Source organism: Lepidochelys kempii, chromosome 5, assembly GCF_965140265.1.
Source record: "Lepidochelys kempii isolate rLepKem1 chromosome 5, rLepKem1.hap2, whole genome shotgun sequence".
Lineage (NCBI taxonomy): Eukaryota > Metazoa > Chordata > Testudines > Cheloniidae > Lepidochelys > Lepidochelys kempii.
The window spans coordinates 76276908-76294365 of record NC_133260.1 but is presented as its reverse complement, the minus strand read 5'-3'; the positions used below and the strand labels follow the sequence as shown (position 1 = coordinate 76294365).

At 40.5% G+C, this 17458-nt stretch overlaps 1 protein-coding gene and 1 long non-coding RNA gene across 5 annotated transcripts in view; one reads left to right on the top strand and one right to left on the bottom strand.

The window, feature by feature from the left end:
- TNFAIP8 (TNF alpha induced protein 8) overlaps nt 1–17458 on the bottom strand; it is a 107227-nt gene that overhangs the window by 16526 nt on the left and 73243 nt on the right. Inside the window, exon 1 of one of the 4 annotated variants that reach the window (XM_073344796.1) lies at nt 15957–16448. The exons of the other annotated variants lie outside the window; for them this stretch is intronic. Coding sequence (XP_073200897.1) covers nt 15957–15987 — 31 coding nt within the window. The 5' untranslated portion in view covers nt 15988–16448. Of the gene's footprint in view, nt 1–15956; nt 16449–17458 lie in introns of those variants that run through there. 4 annotated transcript variants of the gene reach the window in all.
- LOC140911543 (uncharacterized) overlaps nt 1–17458 on the top strand; it is a 115720-nt gene that overhangs the window by 53157 nt on the left and 45105 nt on the right. The window lies entirely within an intron of this gene.

The following is a 17458-nucleotide window of genomic DNA, read 5'->3' as shown; positions in this document are numbered from 1 at the left end:
TGATCTTAAAGCAAATTTGAAAATGTCTAATTTTATTTTCCCTCAGTTGCATTCTTGGTTCTGTGACTTCCTCCATATCACACTGTACAATTGAAAGAGTTTACTTCTCTATTACTGTACCAACCTCACTTCCTTAATTCTCCTTCTCTTTCAAAAAACCCCATACCTATTTCATAAAGCACTCAAGGAGTAGTCACCATGCCTTGCTCAGTGTGTGTTCCATCTTATCCTCTGCATTACAACGGCCAGGAAATTAGTCCAAATTCCCAATCATCTATTCAATGACTGCGACCATTTCCTCTCTCCAATTCCCTTACTCCCATCTGTCAATACAAAAATATGCCTATCTAAATATTCTTACCCTACTGCACAGTCCACCTCTCTCATCTCACTCACTCTTTGCATTGCTGCTCACCTTTTCCTTTGGCTTGTCTTATCCGTTAGCCCTTTGATTCAAAGCCAATGGTCAAAACAGCTGTTTAATTGACCAGAACATTTAAAATATTGTATTTTTTTAAACACCACTGTTTTAAGTGTTTGATTCTCAGTAGTTTAAAATGAAAGTTGAATTTTCTCAGTCATAATGGCTGTTCAAACTAGTGATTTCCTCTGTTTTTTTTTTTTAAACACTATATTTTACTTCCTTAGGGTCTGATTTTGCGACTCCTAATTTAGCATAAATGAGGGATCTAACAAAAGTTAGAAACGTAGGTGAAAGGAAAATTAGGCTGTTAATATTTTCAGAGACTCATGCTTCTGTGAAATTAGATATTGTGGTTGAATATCTTTTATGTTATACTGTAGTCAAAAAGCAGTATTACAGAATCTTTATTGAACAGTAATAGCACTAAAATATCCTATTTAATTGTAAGCTTAGCAAATGTGTTTACTATTTAAAATTTGGACCCCTCCTGTGGTTAAGTACTTTGGGCTGATGCCTGAGAGATTAGCTCTCATTACATAAACTGGTATGGATGGTGAGCACTGCAGAGGTCAAATGCCTAGCCCTTGTGCTTTGCACTGTTCCACAGTAATATATATGGCCAAGCATGTAGCACTATTGATGAACTATGAAGGCAGTCCCGTACAGCCTTTAGTCAAGAATGGTTGCGCCAGCTTGTGATCCTGGGGGTTATGATGGGAAAAGGTGATTTGGAAGAAAACACTTGAACACTAATAGAATCATAGACTTTAAGGTCAGAAGGGACCATTATGATCACTGGAGAAGGAAAAGTCCTCTACTGATGACAACAAAAAACCCAACCTACCTATTGATCTAAAACTTAAATTAGTGAAATGACATTTTTGCTGTGCCTATGTATTAATAGCTTGCCTTTCCTTCAATCTGAGGTATTACCATCCTCTTTCTCTATAAGATTTCATTAAGTGGTAAATGAAATCACAGCCGAGTGATCAATGCCTAAACACCACAAATACATAATTTATGTCTTGCGACTGCTGATAATATTGATTGCTTGTTGTAACACAATTTTAGTTTAAACCTACATTCAAGACAAATTTTGAGTGTCTTTACTGTACCAGGGGTTCTACACTTTCTAGGCCCAGCACTACATCAGAAATATCCCCATAGACTAGTCAAACCATTTAAATTAACCCCCCAAAAACAAACAAACCTGGCAGAGAGCCATTCTAAGTAACATAGTGTACAAGAGAAGAGATACCACTCAAATATACAAAGTCATATTGTGTCTAATTGATTCCACTGGTACCTTGGGCATCTTGGTAGCAGTCACATATGCATCATTTATCATCACACAGTTTACTCCCTTCAACAGATGTGTTAAAATGTTTCCATCACAGAAAGTTATAGAAACCCCAAAGCTGTCCCCTCTTTAAAAAAAAAAAAAAAGCCCAGCAATTTGCATAGGCAAAAGAGAAATAGATCTAAGTCTTCCACATTAAAAGATTTGATTAAAATGCAACTCTGTCACATATGTCATTTGAGTTGATGTAAAAACTTTCCTTCTATTTTTACAAATGGAGAACAGTCATATCAAACACTGAAATTTCATACACAGCCATACATGGCAACAACTGCGCCTATAGTTTTGTACATGACTGGCTTTGTGAAATGATTAGTTTCAGTTCCGTCACCCATAAAACAGCAAATATGAACAAATGAACAATGTGTCTTGGAAAAAGAAACGAGACTTAAATATAACCTATTTTATAACAGTTTAATCTTCACACTTCTCCCTCTGAGATTGATGTAGGCTAAGAAAAGAAAGAAAGCCGCTTAATAAAGAGCTGCATGGAAAAACAATTTAATTTTCTCATATTACAACACAACTATAAATTTACATTTAATGGATGGAACTTTATATCTATTTACTTTCATAATCCATGACATGCCAGTCACTACAATAATTACCTTCTTTTTCAAAGAACGTATACGTGGATTGTAAAAATTAAATTTGAGATTAAATTTGGAATATGTCTTTTTAAAGTTGTTTCTTACTATATTGACTTTTTGTGGTTAAAGCAGTGGAAAAGAAATGATGACAAACATCACTACAGTACATAAGTGAATTTGACAAAACAGTATTGACACTCTAATTAAAAGAGACTTACACAGGCCTTTGCATCATAACCTTATCTGATTGTTAGCTCCCAAGTCTTACCTTCTGCATACTTTGCTCCAGCCAGGCCTCATGCAATAGTCTTGAATCTTATGAAGCCATTGCTTTTGTCTGCTCTTACTTTGAGTCTAGATTAGCAGTATCGTAAAGAATACAACCTCCCTGAATTTATCTGCAATGCCACTACTCCGTCCACTTACGTTTCTGTTAAAAATCCACTTCTGCTATGCAGTTTAGAGTGGATTGAGCGGTCTTGCTCATAAATTGCCTGTTGGTCCCTAATCCCTTAAACTCCACTTGTCCACTGCCCTTAGATTGTGAGCAGGCGGAGAGCAGACACCATCTCTGAGGGTTTGAAAAAGGGCTTAGGGCACAGTGAGCAATCCCGTAAATAAAACGAAGTAGTAGTAAGAAAAATAAAGAAAAACTAAGCCACTAATATAAAGCGTTGCCCTAAATGGAAAGCTTGACATAAATCAAAATACTGTAGTGTCATCCATAGCTCATGTTGCTCTGCATGGGCCAACATCCAAGTAGTTAGCAATGTATAGTAGCAATGTATAGTATCACATGTGGTGCAATACCTGTGTACAGTGCAGTGAGTTAAGGGGTTGGATCCTGCTCATAATTAATGACGGAGTTCTGTCACTCACTTCTTTTTGGGAGAGGACTGAGCCCAAAAGGTTTCAACCTCAATTATAAGTTGTTTTGCCGTGTGGACTGAAGTGAGACCCTGAGGAGCAGGCTGTGAAACATGGGCACAATATGTCATCTTCTGTCCTGATTTGCATCCTGTGCTCCCCACAGACTTCAGTGGTATAGGGTAGTGGATAAAACAGGGCAGAATGGATTAACTCACAAAAAGCCACGCACGCCCCCCTTTGGTGTCCACGAAACCACACATCTGAACGCACAAATGAGCCCGTAGACACAAAAATGCCCATTCATGAACATAAATATAGGAAAAAAGAAAAGGAGTACTTGTGGCACCTTAGAGACTAACCAATTTATTAGAGCATAAGCTTTCGTGAGCTACAGCTCACTTCCTCAGATGCATATCGTGGAAACTGCAGCAGGCTTTATATATACACAGAGAATATGAAACAATACCTCCTCCCACCCCACTGTCCTGCTGGTAATAGCTTATCTAAAGTGATCATCAGGTGGGCCATTTCCAGCACAAATCCAGGTTTTCTCACCCTCCACCCCCCCACACAAATTCACTCTCCTGCTGGTGATAGCCCATCCAAAGTGACAACTCTTTACACAATGTGCATGACAATCAAGTTGGGCTATTTCCTGCACAAATCCAGGTTCTCTCACATCCCCCCCACCCCCATACACACACAAACTCACTCTCCTGCTGGTAATAGCTCATCCAAACTGACCACTCTTCAAGTTTAAATCCAAGTTAAACCAGAACATCGGGGGGGGGGGGGGGTTAGGAAAAAACAAGAGGAAACAGGCTACCTTGCATAATGACTTAGCCACTCCCAGTCTCTATTTAAGCCTAAATTAATAGTATCCAATTTGCAAATGAATTCCAATTCAGCAGTTTCTCGCTGGAGTCTGGATTTGAAGTTTTTTTGTTTTAAGATAGCGACCTTCATGTCTGTGATTGCGTGACCAGAGAGATTGAAGTGTTCTCCGACTGGTTTATGAATGTTATAATTCTTGACATCTGATTTGTGTCCATTTATTCTTTTACGTAGAGACTGTCCAGTTTGACCAATGTATATGGCAGAGGGGCATTGCTGGCACATAATGGCATATATCACATTGGTGGATGTGCAGGTGAACGAGCCTCAGATAGTGTGGCTGATGTTATTAGGCCCTGTGATGGTGTCCCCTGAATAGATATGTGGGCACAATTGGCAACGGGCTTTGTTGCAAGGATAAGTTCCTGGGTTAGTGGTTCTGTTGTGTGGTATGTGGTTGTTGGTGAGTATTTGCTTCAGGTTGCGGGGCTGTCTGTAGGCAAGGACTGGCCTGTCTCCCAAGATTTGTGAGAGTGTTGGGTCATCCTTTAGGATAGGTTGTAGATCCTTAATAATGCGTTGGAGGGGTTTTAGTTGGGGGCTGAAGGTGACGGCTAGTGGCGTTCTGTTATTTTCTTTGTTAGGCCTGTCCTGTAGTAGGTAACTTCTGGGAACTCTTCTGGCTCTATCAATCTGTTTCTTTACTTCTGCAGGTGGGTATTGTAGTTGTAAGAAAGCTTGACAGAGATCTTGTAGGTGTTTGTCTCTGTCTGAGGGGTTGGAGCAAATGCAGTTGTATCGCAGAGCTTGGCTGTAGACGATGGATCGTGTGGTGTGGTCAGGGTGAAAGCTGGAGGCATGCAGGTAGGAATAGCGGTCAGTAGGTTTCCGGTATAGGGTGGTGTTTATGTGACCATTGTTTATTAGCACTGTAGTGTCCAGGAAGTGGATCTCTTGTGTGGACTGGACCAGGCTGAGGTTGGTGGTGGGATGGAAATTGTTGAAATCATGGTGGAATTCCTCAAGGGCTTCTTTTCCATGGGTCCAGATGATGAAGATGTCATCAATATAGCGCAAGTAGAGTAGGGGCTTTAGGGGACGAGAGCTGAGGAAGCGTTGTTCTAAATCAGCCATAAAAATGTTGGCATACTGTGGGGCCATGCGGGTACCCATAGCAGTGCCGCTGATCTGAAGGTATACATTGTCCCCAAATGTGAAGTAGTTATGGGTAAGGACAAAGTCACAAAGTTCAGCTACCAGGTTAGCCGTGACATTATCGGGGATAGTGTTCTTGACGGCTTGTAGTCCATCTTTGTGTGGAATGTTGGTGTAGAGGGCTTCTACATCCATAGTGGCCAGGATGGTGTTATCAGGAAGATCACCGATGGATTGAAGTTTCCTCAGGAAGTCAGTGGTGTCTCGAAGGTAGCTGGGAGTGCTGGTAGCATAGGGCCTGAGGAGGGAGTCTACATAGCCAGACAATCCTGCTGTCAGGATGCCAATGCCTGAGATGATGGGGCGCCCAGGATTTCCAGGTTTATGGATCTTGGGTCGTAGATAGAATATCCCAGGTCGGGGTTCCAGGGGTGTGTCTGTGCGGATTTGTTCTTGTGCTTTTTCAGGAAGTTTCTTGAGCAAATGCTGTAGTTGCTTTTGGTAACTCTCAGTGGGATCAGAGGGTAATGGCTTGTAGAAACTCGTGTTGGAGAGCTGCCGAGCAGCCTCTTGTTCATATTCCGACCTATTCATGATGACAACAGCACCTCCTTTATCAGCCTTTTTGATTATGATGTCAGAGTTGTTTCTGAGGCTGTGGATGGCATTGCATTCCGCATGGCTGAGGTTATGGGGCAAGTGATGCTGCTTTTCCACAATTTCAGCCTGTGCACGTCGGCGGAAGCACTCTATGTAGAAGTCCAGTCTGCTGTTTCGACCTTCAGGAGGAGTCCACCTAGAATCCCTCTTTCTGTAGTGTTGGTAGGGAGAACTCTGTGGATTAGTATGCTGTTCAGAGGTATTTTGGAAATATTCCTTGAGTCGGAGACGTCGAAAATAGGATTCTAGGTCACCACAGAACTGTATCATGTTCGTGGGGTGGAGGGGCAGAAGGAGAGGCCCCGAGATAGAACAGCTGCTTCTGCTGGGCTGAGAGTATAGTTGGATAGGTTAACAATATTGCTAGGTGGGTTGAGGGAACCATTGCTGTGGCCCCTTGTAGCATGTAGTAGTTTAGAAAGTTTAGTGTCCTTTTTCTTTTGTAGAGAAGCAAAGTGTGCGTTGTAAATGGCTTGTCTAGTTTTAATAAAATCCAGCCACGAGGAAGCTTGTGTGGAAGGTTGGTTTTTTATGAGAGTATCCATGTTTGAGAGCTCATTCTTAATCATTCCCTGTTTGCTGTAGAGGATGTTGATCAGGTGATTCCGCAGTTTCTTTGAGAGCGTGTGGCACAAGCTGTCAGCATAGTCTGTGTGGTATGTAGATTGTAATGGATTTTTTACCTTCAGTCCTTTTGGTACGATGTCCATCTGTTTGCATTTGGAAAGGAAGATGATGTCTGTCTGTATCTGTACAAGTTTTTTCATGCAGTTGATAGATTTCCACTCCATACGGCTAAATGCAGTGCCTTGCATAATGACAGGTTTCAGAGTAACAGCCGTGTTAGTCTGTATTCGCAAAAAGAAAAGGAGTAGCCTGTTTCCTCTTGTTTTTTCCTACCCCCCCTCCCCCAGATGTTCTGGTTTAACTTGGATTTAAACTTGAAGAGTGGTCAGTTTGGATGAGCTATTACCAGCAGGAGAGTGAGTTTGTGTGTGTATGGGGTGGGGGGGATGTGAGAAAACCTGGATTTGTGCAGGAAATAGCCCAACTTGATTGTCATGCACATTGTGTAAAGAGTTGTCACTTTGGATGGGCTATCACCAGCAGGAGAGTGAATTTGTGTGGGGGGGTGGAGGGTGAGAAAACCTGGATTTGTGCTGGAAATGGCCCACCTGATGATCACTTTAGATAAGCTATTACCAGCAGGACAGTGGGGTGGGAGGAGGTATTGTTTCATATTCTCTGTGTATATATAAAGCCTGCTGCAGTTTCCACGATATGCATCTGAGGAAGTGAGCTGTAGCTCACGAAAGCTTATGCTCTAATAAATTGGTTTGTCTCTAAGGTGCCACAAGTACTCCTTTCCTTTTTGCGAATACAGACTAACACGGCTGTTACTCTGAAACCTGTCATAAATATAGGAGTCTGTAAGCACGTCCTTTGCATCCAGAGTTAAAAAGCTACTTTTATTATACACGTTTCTCTTTTTTTGTTTAAAAAGCATTTTGATTTAAAACAATATGTTTATACTAAAAGTGTTAAAAATAATACAGCCTAAAGGTAAAAAGTTTCAACACGATGGTGTGGAAGGAGGATGGAGAGTTTGCTTGACTCTCTTGATCTTCAATCCCAAAACATATCAGAATCACAACAAATTACAGACTATGTAATGGTATAGGCAGAAAGGATGCATGAGACTGAAAGATGTATGGTAAGATGCCTTACACACACCCCGGCATTTTCATGTACATGTTGTTCAGCACTAATTCTTGTTTGGAGTTTGAAACCTGGGCATAAAAGATTCTTCACTTTTATTCGAAAGAGAATCAATTAGTGCAAGTTACAATCATTGAGCCTGATTCACCTTGTGTTAATCCACATTTACAGCAATGTAAATTGATTCAAGTCTGTGAAATTATACTAATGTAAAGTTGAAGTGATGCAGTGGTAAATCTAAGCTAATAATTATAACTTTGTTGCTGATTAGAGTTCTAATCATTCTGTCAACCTAGAGAAACCAAAGGCTACAGTCACCTGTCTTTGCAATGCTCTCTCTGTGACCTCAGACAATTCACTTGACCTCTGCCTTATTTGCTCCAACTGTAACAAGGATCATACCTAACTAAATAAGGGGTGGCATGAAGACTGGTGCTTTCAAAGAGCTCTGTAGATGAAAATGGCTCAGTAGTATTTCACAGGAATGGTATATGGCTAAGATCTCTGATTCAACACAGCATTATCCTTTGCTTTCCAGATTAGCCAGCTCCTGGAAAATCATATATACTAGCTCTGTGACATCCAGTGTGTTAATGGAAAAAGTTATCCCAGGGCAGAAGACAGGATAAGGAAAAATATAAATAAAACCAGTCATTCTTTCCTTGCTGCTCTGGACTGAGATGCAGAACTACTTGGGGAAGAGCGAATTCCCAGCCTCATGTGGTTTTCTAGCCTTGATTCTCAGGAGAAAACATCTCCAAGAGATGAAAAAGGCCTATGGGAGTTAAATTAGTACTACCACCTGAATCATCCAGTGTTCTCTAGTCACATCATTCCGCTCAAATACCTTCACTGATTTCAGGCATTTTACCACATCATATTTATGCTCCTCCAACTCATCTTCAAGACGGTAATAATTTTGCCTTGTCTAGTTCTCTCATCTTATTTCCTCCAATTTCCAGGGCACCTTCCACATTACTGTACTCTTTCCTCCTTTCACTCTCTTTTACAACTTCTATCATGTTCCCCGTGGGCCCCTGTTATTGGAGTACGAATATTATTATTAATGACCGCTCCCATCTCCTTCATACCCACTTCTTTCCTATCTTCTAGCTCTCTTTCCACAACCTTCCCTTTCTTGAACTAGTGCCCCACATCTTGCCTTCAGTGTGTCCTATGTAGCTTGGACTGTAGTATCTTCAGGGCAGGACTGCAGCAATCTGTGTGTGTAAAAACCATATAAACATATGGCATGGCGCAAGTGATATCCAAGTAATAAAACCCACACCATGTCCTCATTCTTCTCCTCTGCAGTCTGAAGCAGGGAGAGTTATCTGTGCAACAACCAGTCTTCAGTCAGAGTCTGAGGCCTTGTCTACACTGCCACTTACAGCGCTGAAACTTTCTTTGCCCGGGGGGTGAAAAAACACACCCTTGAGCGATGCAAGTTTCAGCGCTGTAAAGTGGCAGTGTAGATAGTGCTACAGCGCCGGTAGCTATTCCCCTTACGGAGGTGGTTTTATTACAGCTCTTCAAGAGCTCTCTCCCATGCTGGAGCCGCGACTACACAGCTGACAGCACTTTAACATTGACTGCGTAGACGTACCCTAAATCACGAGCACATTTGGGGCTAGTGGGTCTTTCCTACTCCTAATTAAAACTGGCTAGAAAATATTCAGTGGCACGAGACATGCTGAAATACTCTGTTTTGCTGAAGCAAAAAAGTTTCAGGGAGACTTATCGATTTCAAAGTTTTGGCGGGAACTATAGCCTGGTGCCTAGGAAAGAGATCTAGGGAAACCGAGGTTCAAGTCCCTTCTCTGCATGATTCAGAGTAATCTGCGAAGAAAATCTTTGCTCTGAATCAGGAAGAGCAGAGACTGGAACCTGGGTCTTCTGACTCCCCAGGCCTGTGCCCTAACCACCATGTTACCTACACCAGCATCCACAATCACCTTGAAATGCCCATGTGTCATTCCAAAAAATGGATATTTTGGCACAATTCCATTTTTGTTGAAATGTTAGAAGGGTCTTCTTTTCACTCAAGTGAAAAATGAAAACAAAATTTTGAAACCTTAAAAGTTGCTGGGAAACGCAATTATTGTCCTTCATTCAGGTCTACCCCTAATAGCTCAAATACTAAGGAAACTTCTACCTCCAACACTTGTATACTATGAATGTCCTTCCCCACTTTGATGAAGAGTCCAGCGGTAAAGGGTTCCATCACAAAAGGCCAGTATGGTAGGTAGCAACAGGAAGAATCTTCTGCAGATAAACCCTAGATTATCCTTGCTGGTGGATGCTTGGGATTGAACAAACTGTGAGAGCCCAATAGCAGTTCCTTAAAAATGCTTTCCCAGTTGACAACATTGGTCAAATAGGGAACATTCCACTCCAGTATTAGGATGCTGGGGGACTCCCTGACTATTTCACAAGAACTTATCTGCCTGCCTGGGAAAAAGGTAGTTGCAAAATGTCAAAATATGATCCATAATCACTAGAGGGGGTGAGTATTTACCTCTCAAAATAGGGAGTACTATAGGCCTCACAATCTCTACATACAGCAGCTAATTTTGCATGTCCTAAATCCTAAAAGGAATAAAACATGTGAGTTCGTTCCTCCATAATCTCATTTACATTTAAAAAATGCTAGCATGGCTACTCAAAGCTCTCAATGTTTTTCAGGAATGCACAGATTTCACACTGATGAACTGCAGAACTTAGAACTGACTGAAATAAAGATACAGTAGACACTCTGGTTCTGAATGGTTCTACTTGTGCATCCTACTGAACAACGGATGATGTTGTGCATTTCAAAAATCTTTCATAGCAAATATCATTCCATTGTACTTTAGGGGCAGCAGAGTTTATCTCATGTTATGTCTGGAGTTGAAAGTTCTATTAGAAAACAAGATTATGTATTTGGTAAATATACAACAGAAAACCTGTAGAATGAATGTCTCAGCTACTGTATTCTAAAGTTTTACACATATTAATATTTTATCCTAGGAGAGAAAGATGCAAAAATAATTTATACCGTGACAACTTATACTGCGTTATCTCCTTTTTAATTTTACTGCACTAAAAGCATTTAGCCTCAGGTCACTGCAAGCAACGAAGTCAGAACCTAAACCAGTGCAATTTTTATAGCACTTACAGTTTTTTTGGGTTGCTCTGTGTGCCTAAAATAGGACACAAGAGTCTACTAGAAATAGTACATTACAGGATTTCTTTTCTTAAATTCTACCATGCTGTACGTTTTGGCCTGTACAAAGGTATCTATATATAGAGGTTGGGGGGAGGGGGTGTTTCAAAGTTAGACTCTAAAAAGGTAAATACACAACTGGAAAAATGTATGAAATGATATTAATATACACCAGAAAGTAATGGCATTGGGGCTTAAAGATCAATACAAAGGTATTTGTTGAACTGTTACTTAGCAACATTAACAACACAGCATGTTTTGGCATAATTGAACACAAAGTTCAGTTTCCCTTTAATATTCTCCTCTGGACCACATAGTAAACAGTGATCAAGGACAGAAACTGCAAAGCCACACAGGAGTTACTGCTTTTAGAGTAGCAGCCATGTTAGTCGGTATCCGCAAAAAGAAAAGGACGACTTGTGGCACCTTAGAGACTAAGAAATTTATTTGAGCATAACCTTTCGTGAGCTACAGCTCACTTACTGCATAATCCAAATCCTCAATTTACTTTGGAACTAGTACAATATACAAGAAGGAGGGAGTCTCACTCTTACTCCTAATTGACACTGGCACAAATTAGATCAAACTCACACCCAAAGACAATAATGTATTTGTTAGATTAATTTTTGCTACTCAGAATTAACAGTTAACTTACCTTACTGTTAAAAAGCTGCATCTTATTTCCATTTTGAATTTGTCACCCTTACACAGGAAGCACTCATCACCGTTTTTAATAAAACGGTAACTTACTTGGTCAGCTATCCAACAGAATCTGAATGCTTGAATTCTGCCATAAATACTCTGATACATAAATACATTATTAATCAATTAATTTGTAAACACCTAGAAGATAAGGTGATAAGAAACAGCATGGTTTTGTCAAGAACAAATCATGTCAAATCAATCTAATATTTTTTTTTTTACAGGGTAACAAGGCTTGTGGATTGGGGGAAGTAGTAGATGTGGTATATCTTGACTTTAGTAAGGGTTTAATACGGTCTCTCATGACCTTGTTATAAACAAACTAGGGAAATACAACCTAGATCAGTGAATCTCAACCTTTCTAGACCATTTACCTCTTTCAGGAGTCTGATTTGTCTTGTGTCCCGCAAGTTACACCTCACTTAAACTACTTGCTTACAAAATGAGCCATAAAAATACAAAAAAAAAGTGTCACAGCACACCATTACTGAAAAATTGCTCACTTTCTCATTTTTACCATACAATTATAAAACAAATCAATTGGAATACTGTACTTACATTTCAGCCTGTAGCATCTAGAGCAGTATAAACAAGTCATTGTCTGTATGAAATTTTAGTTTATACTGACTTTTCTAGTGCTTTTTACGTAGCATGTTGTAAAACTAGGCAAATATCGAGATGAGCTGATGTACTCCCTGGAAGACCTCTGCGTATCCCCAGGGGGAGGCATACCCCTGGTTGAGACCCACTGACCTAAATGGAGCTAGTCTGATAGGTGGGTGCATAACTACCCATAGAGTAGTTATCAGTGATTCACAGTCAAGCTTGAAGGACATAGCAAGTGGGGTCCTGTTCAATATCATCATCAAGGATTTAGACAATGGCATAGAGAGTACACTTATAAAGTTTGCGGACAATAACAAGCTGGGAGGGGTTGCAAGTGCTTTGGAGGATAAGGATTAACATTCAAAATGATCTGGAGAAATGGTCTGAAATAAACATTCAATAATGACAAATGCAAAGAATGCAAAAAACTCCACTTGGGAAGGAACAATCAGTTGTACAAATACAAATGGGAAATTTCTGCCTAGGAAGGAGTACTGCAGAAAGGATCTGGGGGTCAGAGTGGATCACAAGCTAAGCTAAATGAGAGTCAACAGTGTAACACAGTTGCAAAAAAAGCAAACATTTGGGAATGTATTAGCAGGAGTGTTGTAAGTAAGACATGAGAAGTAATTCTTCCACTCTACTCCGCGTTGATGACGGTCAAACTGTGGCTCGCATGCCCCCTACGTCCCCCATTTTCCGTCTACCAGACTGTGGGGGTCGGGGGGAGCTCAGGACCTCTGCCTTTCAGTGGGGTGGTGGGGTACGAGCTTCTGTCAAGTGAGGAGGAGGATCTCAGGGTTTCAGCAGGAGTGGGGCTGAAGCCGCCAACCCCAGCTGGTGTGCTCTGGCTCTCAAACTTCTGAAGATTGTTGTATGCGGCTCGGAGGGCCAGTAAGTTTGGCCGCCCCTTGATTCGGCCTCAAGTGAAGTAATATGTCCAGTTCTGGGCACCACAATTCAAGACAGATGTGGAAAAATTGGAGAAAGTCCAGAGAAGAGCAACAAAAATGATTAAAAGGTCTAGAAAACATGATTTATGAGGGAAGATTGGAAAAGTGGGTTTGTTTAGTCTGGAAAAGAGAAGACTGGGATGGGACATGACAACAGTTTTCAAGTACATAAAAGGTTGTTACAAGGAGGAGGGTGAAAAATTGTTCTCTAACCACTGAGGACAGGATAAGAAGCTATGGGCTTAAATTGCAGCAAGGGAGATTTAGGATGGATATTAGGAAAAACTTACTAACTGTCAGGGTAGTTTAAGCACAGTAATAAATTCCCTAGGGAGACTGTGGAATCTCAGTCATTGAAGATTTTTAATAACAGGTTAGACAAACACCAGTCAGGGATGGTCTAAATAATACTTCGTCCTGCCTTGAGTGCCCCTTAAAGTCCCTTCCAGTTCTACGATTATGCATCTTTGGGCTTGCGATTATGTTTTCAGTGTTAGGGTAAGTCTACACTGCAATCAGAAGTGTGACTGCAGCACCTGCGGACCTACCCAAGCAAGCTTTGACCTAGCTAGCTTGAACAACAGCAGTGAAGCTGGAGCAGCATGGGCTAGCCCCTCCTGTACATATCGAGGGTCCTGGGTGGGCTTGTGCAGCCTGTGCTGCAGCAGCTTCACTACTATTGTTATTCAAACTACCTAGATCAGTGCTAGCTTGGATAAGTCTACACATGCCACAGTCACACCTTGCACTACAGCATAGACATGCCGTCAGTGTTGTGCCTGGGGCCAAGGAGCTACCTGGCAGTGTTAAACTGGATCAGATATGGCGGTCTAACGTAGCTGCAGATTCACTCAATTTATAATTTTGTTGACTGAATCTAGCCTTTACTAGTCATTTTCTCCCTTCCCCTTATTTGTGGGTCATGACAACTAAAAACAGTGGTACTGTAGTCTCATCAAGACACGACATTACATACACAAAAATCTCATGCAGCACAAATATCTTTTCTGTACAATATGATCAGCATATAAAACTAACGTATTTGTGGAGTTTCTAGTGATCAATACATTTAAAAAGAGTAATCTCTGCCGACTGATACTCACACCTGCTCTTTCTAGTTTGTCACTGCTTCTGTTTTCCATTGAACACTTATTCAGGTCAAAGCAAAACAAAATCCAGTGTCTTACCAATTAAAGCAACTGAAGTACTTTAAATCTCAAAGTAATCTCTTCTCCTCAGAAACCAACCCCTTACCTTGGCCACCATGAAGGCCTTAGCACCTCACATTATGTCCAGAGAAATTAAACAATCTGCATAAAAACCAAAGTTATCTTCCCAGAGAACGTTAAGAATCTAAATCAGACGGATATAAGAACTTTGCCTTAAAAAAATGAATTTACTTTTGAAATAAAGTGCACTTTACAAAACTGTCTGACGTTTCCTGTGTGTAAACCAGAGAACGTTTCATGCCATGGCATGCATGCTACTTGCTCTCCTATTGTACAAATGGGGTGGAATGTGCACGTTGCCATAGAAATGTACATTCTCTCTTTTTTCACAGCAGTTGCTACAGGAAAGTATTTCAATTCTACAATAATTTCTTGAATATTCTATTGGAAAAAAAGTGTGTGCTTTTTAGTGTATTTGTTCATTTGGGGAGAAAGGGAGGGAGAGCGTATGGAATTTCGAGTACTACAAGAATGTCAAAGATCATGCTTAGTCATTATATACGTAGATTATGTTGTTGTCTGTATCATTAAATTTCATTCGATACAGTCCTATTTTTCTGAAGATCAGCTAACTATCCTTGTCTTTCACATCATGTACAAGATAAGTCTAGCTGTAGCTCACGAAAGCTCATGCTCAAATAAATTTGTTAGTCTCTAAGGTGCCACAAGTCCTCCTTTTCTTTTTTCTAGGCCTACAGTAATTTTAACACATTCAAGTGGTGGCGTGAGATAGAGAAAGGTGGGATGGGGAGGGAGAGCCTTCTGAAATATTCTGAAGAGCTTTCTGATTGTTTTGTTACCAAATGGGAAACACTTGGGTTTCCTTGTTGCTAACCTCGTTTGTGAGAGTCATACTGTTTCGCTCTTTCAGTTTGGAGTCTCCACAGAGACTACTTATGAAGATCATGAAATCAAATTCTTTTCAGAGAAAGCCAGTTTTTTATCCCAGTCTTGACTTTTTCTCCCTTCTGTACAAATGCTCTTTTGTATACATACCGAGTTTCAGGAAATTACTCCCCCTCTCCACCATCCTCCTCCGCAACTTGCACAAAACAAACCCCCCTAAAAATCAACACTGGTGAATAATTGTGTTTTTGTTGAAATGTTTCCAGCTCTTCCACACGTTCATGCTACAAGGAGTAAATGAAACCCTTTGCTTTGGCAACGTTAGTTCCAGGCACACTCCTCTCAGTTTAAACACCCCCCCCCCCCCAAACTAGTATGCACTTATACTGTAAAGGAAGTCAGCAGCAAAAGCAAGCTCATTCCCAAAATAATGATCTTTCACTTCTCCCCTACACAGCTTCCTCTTTGATTACAAATATACAGCATTTCCAATTCCAAAAGTCTTTTACTATACATTGCTTCTTTCATTTACCAGTACTTTGTGTACTCTTAGGTCACCCTTGCACAAATAAGCAGACGTCTTTGGAATCAAGACTGCGGTTGTTTTGATTCTAGTAAAATCTAAAAAGCAGTCCTTAGATGATTCTGCCAAAGTATTTTCCCCCTCCCTTATGAATGGTTCAACGCTAAAATGAGCGAAACTCTTATTCATTTTCTGTTGTGGCTGCCAAAAGCAGCCCTGAAGAAGACCCTAACTACACTATATTTTTAAATGAAGGCCTTTGAAAAAGTTAAAACCATACCTTCCTTGGATTCATCAGCTTCTGAGCTCATGGTGTCAGTGTAACTCACTGGAGGCCAGATTACAGCTGACGTGCTCTTTGAGAAGCAGCAAGTCAACTTCTCAAAAAAAGGGTGGGTGGGATTATGAGGGGAAAAATTCTGTGAATTCAACAAATCAGCACTCAGCTATGTGCAAAGGATTCCGCCCCTTTCTGAACTGCACACAAGCAACTGTCTGGGAAGCAGCACCTTGCAGAAACTCATTTCCCAGCAGTTAGTTGCAGTTTATACATTTTACTCCATCCATCCATCCCCCCTTTACCCCCCATGTCTTTTAGTCTTCAGAAAGGGTGGAGTTTTACTTGTTACAGCACGCAGAATGTGTATGAGAGAGAGCAGAAGTGAGGCAAATATCATTAAGTTTAAAGCAGCACTGAGTGGTAACTTGAACATTTTATGACAGTGATTGACAAGCAGAAGGGGCCTCAGGCAACTTGCTACAAGCTCCAAATGAAACTATTTTTTTAAAACCTAAATTGCACTTTTCACCACTACATGTTACTTGGAATTAGTTCTAAGATATTTGAAATTGGACTGGTTAACACTGGAAGACAGTAAGATTTAAAGTACTTCAAGGAGGAAAAATGACAGCTTTACTTGTTTGTTTAAACTAAGGTTTCATAACAGATTATTTTACTTTTTTCCTTCCTCCATGTTGAAAATGTGGTACTATAGAATAGATCCTCAAAGAAGCAATTCATCTGAGATTTTTCGTGGGGGAGTTTGTTTCCTATTATTATTTCCATTTGTCTTTATACTACATGCTCCCATATACATCCACATATCATAACATTTAAAGGCCCACTCCCAACATTTTCTGCAGCATAACAATAGAATGTAATGTACATCTTTTCCAGTATCCCCAGACTGCTCATACACAGTAGATGTTGTGACCAGAGCATACAGAGTAGGTTCAAAAGCAATGAAGGTAATTAATGGGAGGACTCTAATATTTATTGCTGACATAGACTACATTTAAACTTATCTCTGTGGAGCAAAGGAACATTTTTCTATTAGTTTCTTTGATATATATGTTTAGTACAGTGCATAGGCTAAAGAACAATACCTAGTAGAAATGTTATGACCTAAGTATAAAAGCAGAGGCAACATCTCGAGCTCAGAATCCAGGTTTGCATTCCCAGCTCAGACACAGACAATTTCTGGGTGAGCAGAATACCTCCCAGAGGTGTTGAGAGGCTTTACATACACATGTTAAGTGCTTTGGATAAAAGGTGCTATAAACAATAAGTGCTCAGGTCACTGAAGGCTGACTAAATAAAGTATCTTTCAAGCTGCAGTCAGGAAACCCCCAAGGTTGGAGACCCAAGTCACTGACTTGGTGGTCTCCATTTAAAAGTGTGCCTTCAGAACAAAAACATGGAGCACCATAAAATCTAATACTCCATGACATCCATTCACACTTACGGGAACACATTCAGGAGAAAGGATGGTCTTATAGTTA